General features: G+C 55.3%; 1 protein-coding gene across 1 annotated transcript; it reads right to left on the bottom strand.

Annotated features, from left to right (window-relative positions):
• Positions 1-1,170: 1,170 nt before the first annotated feature.
• NKX2-5 (NK2 homeobox 5) lies at positions 1,171-3,832 on the bottom strand. Its single transcript, XM_038150648.1, has 2 exons — positions 3,139-3,832; positions 1,171-2,473 (listed from the first exon to the last, which is right to left on the bottom strand). Exons 1-2 carry the CDS (start codon positions 3,443-3,445, stop codon positions 1,866-1,868), a joined length of 915 nt encoding a protein of 304 aa, XP_038006576.1. The 5' UTR covers positions 3,446-3,832; the 3' UTR covers positions 1,171-1,865.
• Between the last annotated feature and the right edge of the window lie 10,128 nt (positions 3,833-13,960).

The following is a 13,960-nucleotide window of genomic DNA, read 5'->3' as shown; positions in this document are numbered from 1 at the left end:
CGGTTGTTCTGCTGCCTCTCTCCCACCTGGATCCTGTGTCCTCCTAAGGCAAAGCCCTCATGGAGCCCTGGAGATGGTTCCACACGAGGAGAAGTGGCCTTTGCTTCCCTCTGGCCTGCCCAGGTGCCCTGTCCCCCTGCTTCAGGCTGGCAGACTCGGGTCCCCTTTGTCACAGACCCCATGTCCTGGGTGTGGGGTGAGTTCCCCGAGGCAGATTCCCCTCGGGATGAGGCTGAAGGTCCCTCTTTGCCCAAGCCCTGAGCCCCAGACAGCTGTCTGCACTGCACTCCTCGTTAGGGGCTTGGTGGGCAGCACCCAGGGCTCCTCTGGGTTCCTCCGGGGGTTGGAAGGAGCTGGGAGCTCCTTATCTGTGCAATCCTAGCCCGGGGGGCTCTGTGGGGCTGGGAGCGAGGGAGAGAGGCTGCAGGCAGCTTCCATTCCCCGGCAGCCTTTCATCCTCTGTCCCAGGGCCACAGCCACCCTGTCTCCATCCCTGTTTACTGATGGGGCCGATAGGGCCGAGGCAGGAGGGGTTGCAGGTCCCCCTAATCGCCCTGTCACCGGCCGGACAGCCTCAGACACTCTCGGAGGATGTTGTGACTGCGCTGAATTACAATGTTTGTTGTTTCTCACTCCCAATAATTGACATTTGATAGCGACTACCGTAAAAGCGGCCGAGGGGCTGGGGCTGCGGCAGAGGAGAGGCAGGAGCCGGGCGCTGGGGACACCGCTCGCTGTCCCCGGGCAGTTTGGGGACGGGCGGGGGCTCCTTTGTGCCTCTCCCCGTGGGGACAGCGTGTGCAGGGGCCGTGGAAACCTCCCGCGGATGGGCTGGGGGCGGTCTGGGGGCTTTGGGTTATGATTTGGGGTGTCGGTACCTCTCTTTGCACTGATTTCTGTGCAGGGAATTCTAAATGAGCCCCGCGCTCCCGGAGACTGGGAACGACGGGCTCGGTCCCGGTGCCAGCCCGGGGACACGGGCCGGTGCTTAGCCAGGCTGGCAGCCGGAAAAGCGGCTTTAAAAACATTCGGAAAACTCCTTAAAGTACAAACAGCGTTTGCGGGCGGCAAAACGGGAATGCCGAGCGCACGGGAGGGCTGCACGAAGCCGGGGAGAGCGGCAGGGAAAGGCTCCCGGAGCGGGGGCGGCCCGGGAGAGCCCCCGGGATGCTCAAGAACGCCAGGGACGCCGAGGTTCAGCCACTCTCTTTAATGACAACTCGCTGAGCTCCGTCAGCTTGTACAGCAAAGGGCAACACGTACGAAGGGGCAGACAGTGCATTTCCACGCTAACTCAGGTTTTAGTGCAGAACCCTACGGGACCTGGCGGGCCGGAGTGTCTGTGTCCCTCGGGAGTCTGTCTGTCTGTCCTCATCCCTGCCCAGGCCGGCAGTAGCAGCCTCGCAAGGGACACCTGGGGGTGCCGAGATGCCGAACTGAGCGAACAGCGGGGACCGTACGGGAAGTGCAAAAATTAAATGTGGATGTCAATAATAATTAGTATAGAGTAAAAGTTTAAAAAAAAAAAAAAAGAGAGAGAGTTGCAGGGCTCGGCCGGGTGTTGTTGGGAACAAGTCATGCGAAATGACCGGCTGCTTTGTAGGGAGGAAGGAGGGGAATTATCAGGGTGATGACACGGGTGGAAGGGAGCGAGAGGGGCCGGGAAATGCGGGCGTCCCCCGCCGGTGCTTGCCTGGCTCCGCAAGAAACACACAAAGCCGGCCCGTCCGTGCCACCCCGCTGGTGAGCTCCGCCGGGATGCTCCGCTGCCCCGTCCCCAGCCCCGCAGCCCGGCAATGTCCCGAGCCCGGCAATGTCCCCAGCCCGGCAATGTCCCCAGCCCTGCTGGCGGGCGCGGGGCGGCTCTACCACGCTCGGATCCCGTGCAAGGTGGAGATGCCCGCGTTGCCCTGCGGGATGGGCGTTTGCACCGGATTCAAGTCCCCCACGCTGAAGTTCATGAAGTTGTTGGCGGGCGCCGAGGGCTGCATGGGCTGCATGGAGGGGTAGCTGCAGTTGTAGTTGGCGTTGCAGGCGGGGCTGTTGTAGTTGCTGTACGCGGGGTAAGCGTTGTAGCTGTAGGGGTTAATGCTGACATTGTAGGGCGAACTGTAGGGGGAAGACTCCCCCAAGCAGGGCTTCCCATCGCGCACCAGCACCGGCACGGCGATGCGCCGCGGGGGAGGGATCCCCACCATCTCCAGCGTCTGGTCCTGTCTCTGCCTTTTGCATTTGTACCTTCGATTCTGGAACCAAATTTTCACCTGGGTGGAGGTGAGCTTTAGGACGTTCGCTAGGTGGTCCCTCTCGGGGGCCGAGAGGTATTTCTGCTGCTTGAACCTCCTCTCCAGTTCGTACACTTGGGCTTGGGAAAAGAGGACGCGAGGTTTCCTCCTTTTCCTCTGTCTGGGGCGCTCGGGATCTTCCAGGTCTCTTTTCTCCTGCTCCAGGCTCTTGTGTAGGGAACACAGCTCTGCAGCAAAATAAACGGGCGAAGGAAAAAAAAAAGGGGAGGAAAAAATTGTGCAAAAATTTATAAATCAGTATTTAATAAAGAGGGTACAACGTGAGCGAGCCCTGGCTCTTCCTCGGCCTCGCGGGCCGCTGTGGCCACCCGCTCCTGCAGCAGCGAGGGCCCGGCCCTGCCCTGCTCTTTAGGTACCTCTGCAGCAAATTTTCCGTGTTTTTGTTTGAAAACAACGGTGCCCCGCGCACTGGTGCGAGTCTCGCCCTCCTGCGCCCCAGCCTGGATTTATGGCTGCTAGCTTTGTGCTGCAACCCATCCCGACCCCCGAGCGAGTCAGGAATCGCATTTGTCACCTGGTTTCTGTCCAAACTCGAGGCCTCCCCTGTCACCCTGCAGCTCTGCCCGTCCCGTCGGGGTCAGCGGGACCCTCCCCGCGGTGGGGTCAGCCCCGCTCCCGCAGCGCCCGGCACGGGATAACGATGCTGCCGCTCGCCCTGGGCACCCCCCGGCCGAGCGCCCTTCTCGAGACAAACTGCACACGGCAAGTTCATCCAAACCCTTTGGAATTCACAGAATTCGTACAGGAACGAGTTGTCAGCTGCAAGGGACCGATACCGAATCCCCCTGCCCTCCCTCGCTCTCCCAGCCCCTCCAGCAGCTCGTGGCTTTACCTTTCTTGTCTGCCTTGGCCTCCTTGGCCGAGTCCATCTCCACGTAGCTTTTCACGTAGAAGGAGCCGGGGAAAGCGGCCGCGGTTTTGCCGGGGGGCGGCTCGGGCAGCTCGTCCCGCAGGTCGGGCAGGGCCGGGGGCTCGGCGCCGAACGCCTCCTGCTTGAAGGTGGCCAGCATGCAGGACGGGGAGGCCAGCGAGGCCAGCTCCATGGAGCCCAGGCCGCCGTGCTGCTGCTGCTGCTGCTGCTCCAGGTTCAGAATGTCCTTCACCGAGAACGGGGTGGTCGTCACAGGGCTAGGGAACATTGCGGAGGACAGCGGGGCAGCGGCCGCAGCCCAGGGTCATGGAAAAGGAGGTGGGGAGCGGCCAAGGTGGAGCAGCGGTGGAGCGTGGGCTCCCGGAGGGGGCACATAGCATTCCCGACAGTAGCCCTGGCTTGTGCACTGCCGCCAGGTAGGAGCGGACCATAAGGCGAGGGAAGGAGGGACTAGGCAGTTTTTGGGTGACTTTAGCTTTCTATTGGCCAACATTGCGGTGATGGTATGAGAGATGCAAAGTTCCATGTCACCTAATATAGTAATACATCTCAAAAACAGCTCCGCTCTTTTAAAGGGGCGGCACTGCATTTATCCGGCTTTGCAGCCGAGGGTTTGTTCATCCATTTGAAACAAAGAAAAAAAACCCCAAAAAATAATGGCCGAATGCGTACAAAGTCACTATCTGATGCTATCTATCATGCAGTCAGATTAAATAAACAGGCCGGGAGGAAGCCATCAACCAAATATGTGCTGATTTAATATATTTTTTTTTAAGCGAGAGAACGGAGGTTTCGTTTTTAGTATTCTGCAATATCCGATGGCAGGAACTAAGAAACGGGAGTTCACTGCTGTGTGAAGCGCGCTCGAGGGGAAATCCGCGCTCAGGGTTTCTACAGATTTTCAAAAGCAGGCAGTGATTGCAAAGCCCAGCTGACAGCAGAGGGACCCTGAGCAGCCCCTGCCTGGCTTTGGGGAGGGAAACGCCGATTGGGTTTTCCTCTCGTTTGTTTGTAAAGCTTTCAAACAAAAATGCAGCACTGTCTGGGGAGGAAAAAAAAATAAAATATCGATCTAAACAAGCGCGGGTGAAGGTGTTGCAAAATACACAGGGGTAAGGGAGGGGTAGGTAAAGCAAGGGGCCGCGGGGGCTGTCCCCGGCCGGGTCCCGCAGCTCGGGTGGGCGCACGGCCCCGGGTTCATGCGGCAGAGGTGGGGCTCGTTCATTTAACTCGCGTGGAGCCGCTCAAATAAACCTTAGCTGCACAGTCGCAGGTTGCGGAGGGGCGGATCAGGGCTTCGTGGGTTAGGGGGGCGAGAAAAAAAAAATTAGAAATAAATAAAGAATCTCCTTTAGCGCTCCCGCGCCCGGCTGAGAGAGGCACGGGGATGGGCTCGGTGGGAGCAGAGAAGCCCTAAAGGGCCGCGGTGAGTTTGGGGGGCCCTTGGCTGAGCCCCGCTCTGCGGAGCGGCGAGGTCACAGCTGTGCAAACCCTTTCTCCTCCCGCAGGAAGGGACCCTCCGGGGCGGGAGGAAAGGTGAGCGCCTGCCCACCCCCAGCAGCACGGACCCGCCGCTGCCCCCCGGGAGTTTGGCACCCCGGGATCTCCTCCGGGCAGTGAATTTCGGATGTTTCTGCGGGCGGCGCTGCCCGGAGCCGCAGCATCCCCGGCGCTGCAGCCGCGGGGAGCGGTTTGCTGGCGAGCCAGCCCCGGATCTGGCGATGACAGTCGGAGCGATCCCTGCGGACGGGGAGGCCTGAAATATTGCGATTTAATGAGGGGAGGGGTCGGCCGAGCGGCCAGCTCCATCTTCGCGGCTGCGTTTCCTGCAGGCTTCCCTGGGAAATAACTCCCGGGGATGGATGCTCCTCTGCGGCGGGAGCAAGGGTGAAGTGCCCCGGGGATGTGGGGGCAGCGTCGGGAGAGGGGACTGCGGAGAGATTTTGCGGAGTGTTTTCGGCACCCCTCGCCCTCTGCGGGCTTTCTGAACCTCGTTGCCTCATTTTTATTACAAGCTTAGAGGGGTAGGTTAGACACGGGCTGAAACAACGAAGCGATCCCCATCCTCCCCAAACCCAGAGCCGCCTCTCAGGTTCTCCTTGGCGACATCCCCAGCCTGCGGGATGGCAGAGGCGCCTTCCAGCGCTCCCTTCCTTTATCCCGGGCCAAAACTCCCTTCCCGGGCCAGGCTTGGAGCTCTCACGGCCGTTCCTGCCCCGGAGGTTTCCCGGGGTCCGGAGCCGGGCCCGGAGCGCGTCCCGGCGGGGCGGGAGCTGCCGGCAGCCCCTCCGGGATGAACTGAGGATTGCCGGGCTCCCCGCAGCCCCCCGGTCACACGGCGGCTGCCGATCGATGTGGGCCCGGCTGCAGAGGGTGGAAGTGATTAATTGAACGATAAGCCGGAGCTATCATTTGGAATGTCATTAATGCGTCGGGGAGACATTCATTGGAGACAGACAGCGTTATCTCCGCTTTATCTTCAACAATGCATCACTTTTAATACTGCAGTTTAGAAACAAATGGGGGCTTTAGCCTCAGCCCTTCTCTTCGTGTTTATATTTTTGGAAGAATCGCAACTAGTGGGAGTCCCGGGCCCGGCCCCCTGATAAATGAACATTAGCACTTTTTAGAACTACTGTATCAACAAAAAGAGCTGCAGGGCCGCAATAATTGGTGAAAAAGCAAACACTCCGCAAAGAGAGGCCAGGTCTGCTCTGTGTCCGGCTGATTGATGAATAAGTTACTGACGTACAGCAGCTCACGGACTTTCCGGGTCGGGGCTCAGCACCCATTCCCCCCCCCTTCCCCAGCCCCTCTCTCCCTTTCCCGGGGCTCTCCAGCCGCCCGCTGAAGCCAGGCTCCGGCTGTCCAGCGGAAGGGACAAAGGCGACAGCTTCCCCCAGCTCCGGACACTGCTCGCAGCCCGCAAGGTCCTGCCCGGCCCCGGGGGGACCTGCCCGGGTGTCCCCGCGGGTGGGGACCCCGAACTGTCCCGCATCACTGTTAACTTTTGCGAACTCGTTTTTGATCGCGTTTAAATAACATTAAAAAAACCCAACCAACCAACCAAACAAACAAACAAAAAAAACCCCAACAAAAACAAAACAAACAAACAAAAAAACCCCAAAAGAAACCTCTCAAAAAACCCAAAAAACTACCCAAGACCCCGAGGAGCGCTCTAAAACCCTTTCTGTAGACCCAGGGGTGTAGGTGGAGGAGAGAGGGCGAAAACCCGCTGCTGTTTTTTCTGGCTGTCAGGGGAAAGTGGGGTGTCCTGTTCCGTCCCCGCTGCCTTCACTCTGTTTGCAGGTTGCTCTCGCTGCCCCCGCGGGACTGAGCCTGCCCTGGCCTCTCGCAGGCGAGGGTTGTCGTCCACACCCGCTCGTTGCTTCTCTCCGGGATTGCTGAACGTGATTAATGTTGGGTTTGGTGTGGTTTTGTTTTTTAATTTTCCTTTCTAATTTTTCTTAAAAAAAAAAAAAAAAAAAAAAAAGACACCGAAAACTTTTCCTGCTGATACCAACCAAACAAAGAGAAAAAAATTCCCAACCCCGCAATTAGCTCCAGAGGGCACATCCTCTCTCCCTCGGAGCTTTCGACACCTCGGACTGTTTAGAGAGAGAGAGATGGTACCTTTTAAAAAAGTTTTCCTCTTAATCCCAGCCGGTTAAGATGTCCAGGGCCCCCTCCCGTTCTAATTCCCAGCTATCTCCCGAGGACTCTGTTTATGCCTCGCCAGTAAACGCTGGGGTTTGAAACCTTGTCACTAATTGAGTGCTAACACTTCAGGTGCTATAGATTTGTTAAGAGCCAGTAGTCCAGAAATAGCCTATTAGGGTTTCCTTGCGAGAACCGGTGCCAATCTCCCGCTTCCCCCCGTGGCGCCGGGAGCCGCCGGGACCCCGGGATCTCTGCGGGTCCCCGAGGGCTCCCCAGGGTCCTTTGGGCAGCAATTCTTTCCAAGCCGTTGGGGAAGGGTGCTGCGAACCGGCGAGCCGCGGCTGAATAAATGCTGGGGAGCCGGGGTCCCACCGAGCTCAGGAGGGCGTTTGGGGGCTTCTGGGCACGGCTGGGGCCAGGGAAGGTTTTGCTTTCACTCCTCTGGAATTCTGCAGAGGGGAAAAAACGCTTCGGAGCTGTCCAGGCACTCCACTCCGCCGCAGCTAAAATCTCCTTTTCTTCCCACCATTTTCCCCCCTCTTCATTCCCCCCATTTTTAAAGAAATTGAGGTTTTTATTCTCTTCTTTCCCCCGGTCCTTCCAAGCTCTAACAGCGGTGAGAAAAGAGTTTGGGCCTTGGCGAGGGGCCTCTCCTCTGCCCGCTGCTCGGGACCCTGCGCTGCCAGCCCGGGGCTTCCTCAGGGACAAGCCCGGAGCCAGGTGGCCCCTGCCACCGCCCCCGCCACCGCCGGCAGTCCCAGCTCACCCCGCCGGGGATTTAGGACACAATCGCGCCCCTTCCCTCCGGGCAAACCGCGGGGAGAGCGCGGACGCAGCCGGCTGTCGGGGCACAGCAGCCGGACAGCACCGCAGAGGCTCCCGGTGTCACAGGACAGTCGGTGCGGAGCCCCGGTGAAGCCCCGGTGAAAGGGCTCTGGGGCTGCTCCGCTTCGGGCACCGCAGCCTGCTCCCGCGGGCCGGGGGGCGCGCCCGGGGCTGGCCCGGCCGCCTCTTTCAGCCTCCGTCGGTGACTTGGGCAGGAGGACTTGGAGAGCAAACGCCTCCGTGGAGTTTCCCCTCCTGCCCTGGGCTCCGTGCCTGGAATCTGACAATTCAGCTGGTTCTTGCACCTTGGGTGCTGGAAGCGTTTTCCCCCCGCGGCTGAAGCGAAAGCCGGGATTTGGGCAGATAAATGAAAAGCTTTAATTCTACCCTGCCTGTAATATTTTTTTTTCTTTCTGCTTGTCACCGAGCTGGGTTCGCTGGTGGGCAGAGCGATGGGGGAGTTCTCCGAGCTTCCCGTCGCCCTCTCCCCGTCCCCGGGCAGGGGTCGCGTTATTCGCGCTCGTTTTGGACCCGCCGGTTTTCTGCGCTCCTGAAAAAGTTGTTTTTACGCGTCCAGGAAATCCCCAAAGCGCTTGTTCGTTACGTTTTCACGGGGAAGCACTCAGGGCAAGAGCCACGCCGTGGTTTTTAGGGACGGGGAATTAAAGGACCGACGAGACTTTGATGTGACAATGCTTTGTCGCACGCGTCCCGCGGCCGGGACGCACCGCTGCCCGGTGATGGACGGGAAAACAGTTTCAAGAATGAAATACCTTCCGGGCACTGGGAAGTCTGGGCTGCTTCGAAGGACAAAGCTCTAAACGCGGCGGGGCTTTGTCCCCATCCGCCCGCCCCGGGCAGAGGGGTCCCCGCGGCTCCGCTGGGAACGGGAGCGGGGCTCGGCCGGGAAGCCCGAAACCGCCGCAAGATTTCAGGGTGTTTGCGGCTTGTCTGTCCGCACGATGCTTTCCAGAGGAGATAAAGGTCTGACTTCTCGGGTACTTCCTGCTGGCCGTGTAAAATCCGATCCGTCCTGCGATGTCACCGTGCGCGCTTGGCGCTCCTCGGGAGCCCGGGGGAGGGCAGGGCCGCTCAGGGGGAGTCACATTTAACATGAGAGGGTGTTCGGGCTTTAATTTGTCTCCGAAGTGCTCTGTCCTCGCCCGCACCCTCCCGCAGAGGTGAGGGACCCGCCGCGTTCCGGCATCGCCCTGCCCGGGGGTGCCGGCTCAGCCCGGGCACCGCGCGTTCCCCCGGGGCTCCCGCGGCAGGCAGCATCCATCCCGGCCCCTGCCCCCTGGAAAAGGCCCTTCCTGAGCGATCAGCCCCTTCCTGAGCGATCAGCCCCTTCCTGAGCGATCAGCTCCGCCGAGACGGATGGCAGGACGAACCCGGGTGACTCGAGTTACAAGCCCTGACCCTCGGCTCCTCTCCGGCGGCTCCCGGCCGCGTCCCCTTTGCTCCCAGCCTGTGACCCACCACCGGAGAGCCATGAAATCTGTCCCGGGGCAAGCCACAGGCTGTGTGTCCCTGTCCCCTTCCCCGTCGCTCCCGCGGGGCCTGCTCGGGATGGCCGCTCTGCCCTTCCTGCCCGTCCCCTTGCTCCAGAAAAGCGAATTTTCGCTTGGGCGCCGCTGCTTTTGCCGCACTTGGCGCTGGGCTGCCCCGAGGAGCCTCCCCGCTGGCCTGGGAAATGTTCTGCGCTCCCCAGGGTGAGCAGGTAATAATATTGCATATTGCAGGTAATAATAAATCATCTCAAAAAACCCCACAACAACCCCTCCTCAGAAACCAACATCCCCTCCAAATTCAACAAACCAACAACTACCAAAATAAAATTCAAAAATATTAAAAAAAAAGAAAGGAAGAAAGGAATATTCCTCGCTACCACGGAACTCTCGGAGCCGCGATTATTTTTGCCCTGAGATGCTTTTGGCAGAGCCGGGTCCTCCTTCCCCACTCCTGAATCCCACAAACGGAGGCACCGGGAAAAGCTCAGCCCTGCCTGGACCAGGACTTTGAGCTGTTTGTTTTTTGGTTTTGGTGTTTTTTTTTTTTTTTTTTTTTTTTTTTTTTTTTTTTTTTTTTTTTTTTTGGGAGAGGGGAAATAATCCTTTGGTGGGTTTTGTAAAGATCTGACGGGGAATGGATCGGTTTCTCCGAATTGTTTCATTTTTTCATCCTCTCCGGAAAGCAAAAAAACTCCGCGTGCTCCCGCGGCTTCTTTTGTAGATAAAAAACGTTTGGGAAGAAATCCCTGCAAAATTAAAATAGATAAGAAAGAGAAACGGGTAAAGACACGCAGGAGAAAGGGTTTTCATCAGCGTGATGAATCTATAAGTTACCGTACATAAAACACAGATATTTTGAGGGCATGGCAAGAACAAAAGGGCAGAAAGAAACGAAAATCTTGTAAAAGTTATTCTAAGTTTTTACCTTGCTCTTTTTTTTTTCCTATTCCGTGTAAAATTTTCAATTTTTGGATATTTTCGCGAGTATTATTATTATTTATTATTATTATTATTATTATTTCAAAGAAATGTCGCATAAATAAAACCAGGTCTGATTTTTCCCCCTAAATTTTGCCTTAATTATCAGCCCGTCTTTCAGAGGTAGAGCGGGAAACACCTTTTAAACGGCAGCCTTTTTTTTTATATATATTTTTTTTCTTGGAGCCCTGAAAATCTAACAAAAAACCCCCTGGGGAATGGAGGGAGAAGTGCCCGGGTGCCGCGGTGCTTTCCTCCCGACCAGCTCTGTGCGATCCCTGCCCGGATCAAGCCCAGCCGCTGCCACCTTTTCTATTTGTCAATTAAATAACAAAAACAACAACAACAACAACAAAAAAATCGAAGTGAAACGCACAAAACGTCAACCGCCCTTTAATTTCGCGGGCAGGATTTATTTCCTGTAGAATGGGAAGGATTTGGGGTGGCTGTTGCCACTTCCTTACACTTTTGTCCTCTCTTCTCCCGGGCGGTCCTTTGAGTTACTTTTGGTTTTTAATGACATCGTATCTGCCCTGCCTGAAAGCTAAAATTAGTGCGGGGAGCCGGCCGGGGGGATCTGCTTTTGGGAAAGCAGGAATCCGAGGGAAGGGATCAGTCCCGGGGAGCTGCCTGGGAGAAGGGGCTTGGGTGGGTCTCGGCTTTGGGATGGGGGGTTTGTGTCCCCCCAGGGCAGGGGGACAGCCGGGTTCCCTCAGAGCTGGTTTTTAGAGCCAGCACAGGGATCTCCAGCCCCTGGCTTGAGCATGGCCAGGGTCTGTGTGTGTGCAGGACATCCCTGGGCAGCACCTGCTGCAAGGGGAGCACGGGGATGATGCTGCTGGAGAAACTCACTCAGGCCCCATGGCCAGGCCCTGTCTCCAGCTTTCTGATCTGGGAAAAGGTCCCTGGGGAGGCACTGCAGCTTTTCGGGGCACCTTCACATTTAAGGTTAGAGCTGGAGTCAGGAAAGATCCTTTCCTGTGATTTCTGCTGTTTCCCTGACCCTGGCCCAGCGCAGTTTCAATGTTCAGCCTTGATCAGAGCTCAAGAGGACATTTCCTCCTCCAGCGTTTCTCTGGGCAAAGAGGCACCACCGGATTTTTTCCATAATGATGAAAACATCTGGCCCTCTCTGAGCTGTCAGGCTCTGCTGTGCTTCTTCCCAGATGCCTTCCCCACTCCAGCCCTGCAGCTGCCCCAGCACAGCCCCTCGTGCCCAAGGAATTCCCGAGCTCCAGCTCAGGGATACTCGACACTGTCCACACAGGGAGACTGACTGCTCCAGGATCTTCATTCCCTGGCTTTGGGTTTTAGGCACAGCCAGCCCAGGGAGGTGGAAATCTCCACCCTGAATTATTTTCTGAGGTTTTTTTTTTCCCTTCACTGCGTCCAACAGAAGTTGTTTCCATCACTGCCTCTGTATGTGTAGCTCAGGATTAGCTGCTCCATGGCTTCCATCCTGGAATGGGGGGGTACATCCATGCTTTCAGCCAGGACACTGATTTTCACTGTCCAAACATGCCTCAGTAATAATGTGCCCTTAGTTTTGTGTGTCAGAGTTAGATCAGGCATCCGCTTTCAAAAAAAGTAAAAAGATAATAAACTCCCCAAAGAGAAACAAGGAAATACTGAAGCACTGATTCAACGAGATCCTAAAGTGCTGATCAAATTTTAAATATCTGAATTGCAAGGATCTCTCACGTGCTTGAACTTTCATAACAGAACTGAGGGGAAACATTAGAAATTTTATTGACATACTGTGATTTAAAAGAAAGAAAGTCACAAAACTGAGCTGCCCCTGGAAACTGGAAAAAGGTACATCAAAGTGGAATGACTGAAAAAATAAATATGTTCTTGGGCCACAAGAAAACACTCGAAAGATGCATTTGGCTCCAAGTAGCCAGAGCAGCCTGAGCCCTGTCTAGAGCAACTCTCAGGATTTCAGCATATGAAAGGAAAGGGGGCGATGTCCTATGTTTAAAAATATGACTTTACTTAGTCCCAGGGAAGAATAAACAAAGCAAAGCCAAAATCCTCAGTGTCTCTAGAGGAAAAAAAAGTGTTTAACCACAATTCTAAACTATCCTTTTCCTTGTCCCTCCCCACTTTTTAAAAAATGGACAAATAACAGCGCCAAGCCCCAAAGCTTTGTGTCATATTCCAGCCTCTCCAGCTTCACTCTCATCGATGCCAAAGTTCATGGAAGAACAATAATATTTACAAAATATGAACCTGATCCAGTCGTTCCCATTCAGGCAGAGCTCTGCACTGAAGGTGATGGAAGCTGTGGCAAAACAGAGTGGAAAATCACGACGTATCTCCTGTCCTGGGAACTTGAATTTCCCCAGGGATGGGGAGGCTCTGCAGGCTGATCCTCGGCTGTGCTGCTGCTCAGGGTTTTGGTGCTGTGCAGGAGGAGGCAATGGACAGGGATAACTACATGGTGGGGATCTAATGGAAAGAGATTCCCCTTCCCATTCCTGTCCTCATTCCCAGCACATTCATTCTGAACCACTTGTTAGCATTAGCTGGATTAAAGTTCCAGTGGGATAAAATGTCCTGCAATAGGGATTTCTGCTCTGTGTTTTCAGGGCAGAAAATGCTCCTCTCTCTGTGTACATTTTTATTGTAAGCTCCATTGGCCCTGGAGTAAATCCTCATTTTGAAAAAGCCCCTTGTATGACTGGAGTCACTCTGAGCTACTTTTTGTACATATCAAACACGAGGGGAAAGGGACGTGGTGTGAGCTGCAAAGCCAGGCCCTCAGCACTCGGGATGTGACTCTGTTGTGTACATTCCCTGTCAGGCTTTTGGGTTTATTTCAGCTCTGCCTTTCCCCCCTAAAGCCTGAGTATCCCGAAGTGCACAGGATGCACAGTGCTTGTGCAGCAAAGTAACAATTCAGTCTTTAGTTTTATCCCTGTTGTTGAGCTCCCAGCTTTGTTCCACAGCAAGATCCCGTACCTCAGAGTTTTTCAGCCCCTCCTTCATTTCAGGGCTGTCCAAGTGCTCTGAAGGTGTGAGAGGTTCTGCCTTTGCCTATCCCACGTGTGGAGAGGAAATAACCAGGAATTTTAGCCCTGGATTTAAGGTGCAGACCGTGAGGCTAAAAGCATCCATGGATTTGGGATACTCCGTGTGAGATTGTTGCAGCGTGAATGAAAAGAATTCTGGAGGTTAAAAGATGCTACAGCATTCCAGGCATGGAGAAATTGCTATTAAATGGAGGGTAACTTGGCTATGTTTAGGTGATTCTCATGTAGATAAGAAAAATTCCTGGTCCTGGTGCAAAGGTGAAATATTTTCCTAAATGCACAGATGTGTTACAGTCACTCAAAGCAAGAATCCTTGGGATTTTTCTGATGCATTGTTTTCCAGCCTTGCTCTCCCCTGAGGTTTTCCAAATAAAGCAGGTAGATACAGGTTCCAAAAAGAGCCAGGTGCCTTTTGGCTCAGCTGCTAAAAAGTGTTTAGTAAGTGAAAATAATGGAAATAGCAGTGAAATCTCCATTAGGGGGAGAGCCAGGGATGAGAGGCTTCTCCAGCTGGCCAGTTTGGAAAGCTTTTGTGCATGAACAAGAAACAGGGGGAAAAAGGATCTTCTCTTGGGTAAATGCCCTGAACTGATGGTTTACAAACTGTCCTCCCGCTCGGGCAGCCCCTTTCTCTGGGATGAGAAAATCTGCTGCAGACAGGTGCCACCAACATTCATCTGCTCCACCTGCAGGCGCTTGGACCGTTCTAAAGCTAGAAAAAGCAGAGCTCCTTCTTGCTTTTTGTTTACTTTCCATTCTGCAAATTTAAACCCA

The sequence above is a fragment of the Motacilla alba genome, chromosome 13 (genome assembly GCF_015832195.1).
Source record: "Motacilla alba alba isolate MOTALB_02 chromosome 13, Motacilla_alba_V1.0_pri, whole genome shotgun sequence".
Classification (NCBI taxonomy): Eukaryota; Metazoa; Chordata; class Aves; order Passeriformes; family Motacillidae; genus Motacilla; species Motacilla alba.
The sequence above is the reverse complement of the archived record's forward strand: the minus strand, read 5'-3'. Positions and strand labels throughout refer to the sequence as shown.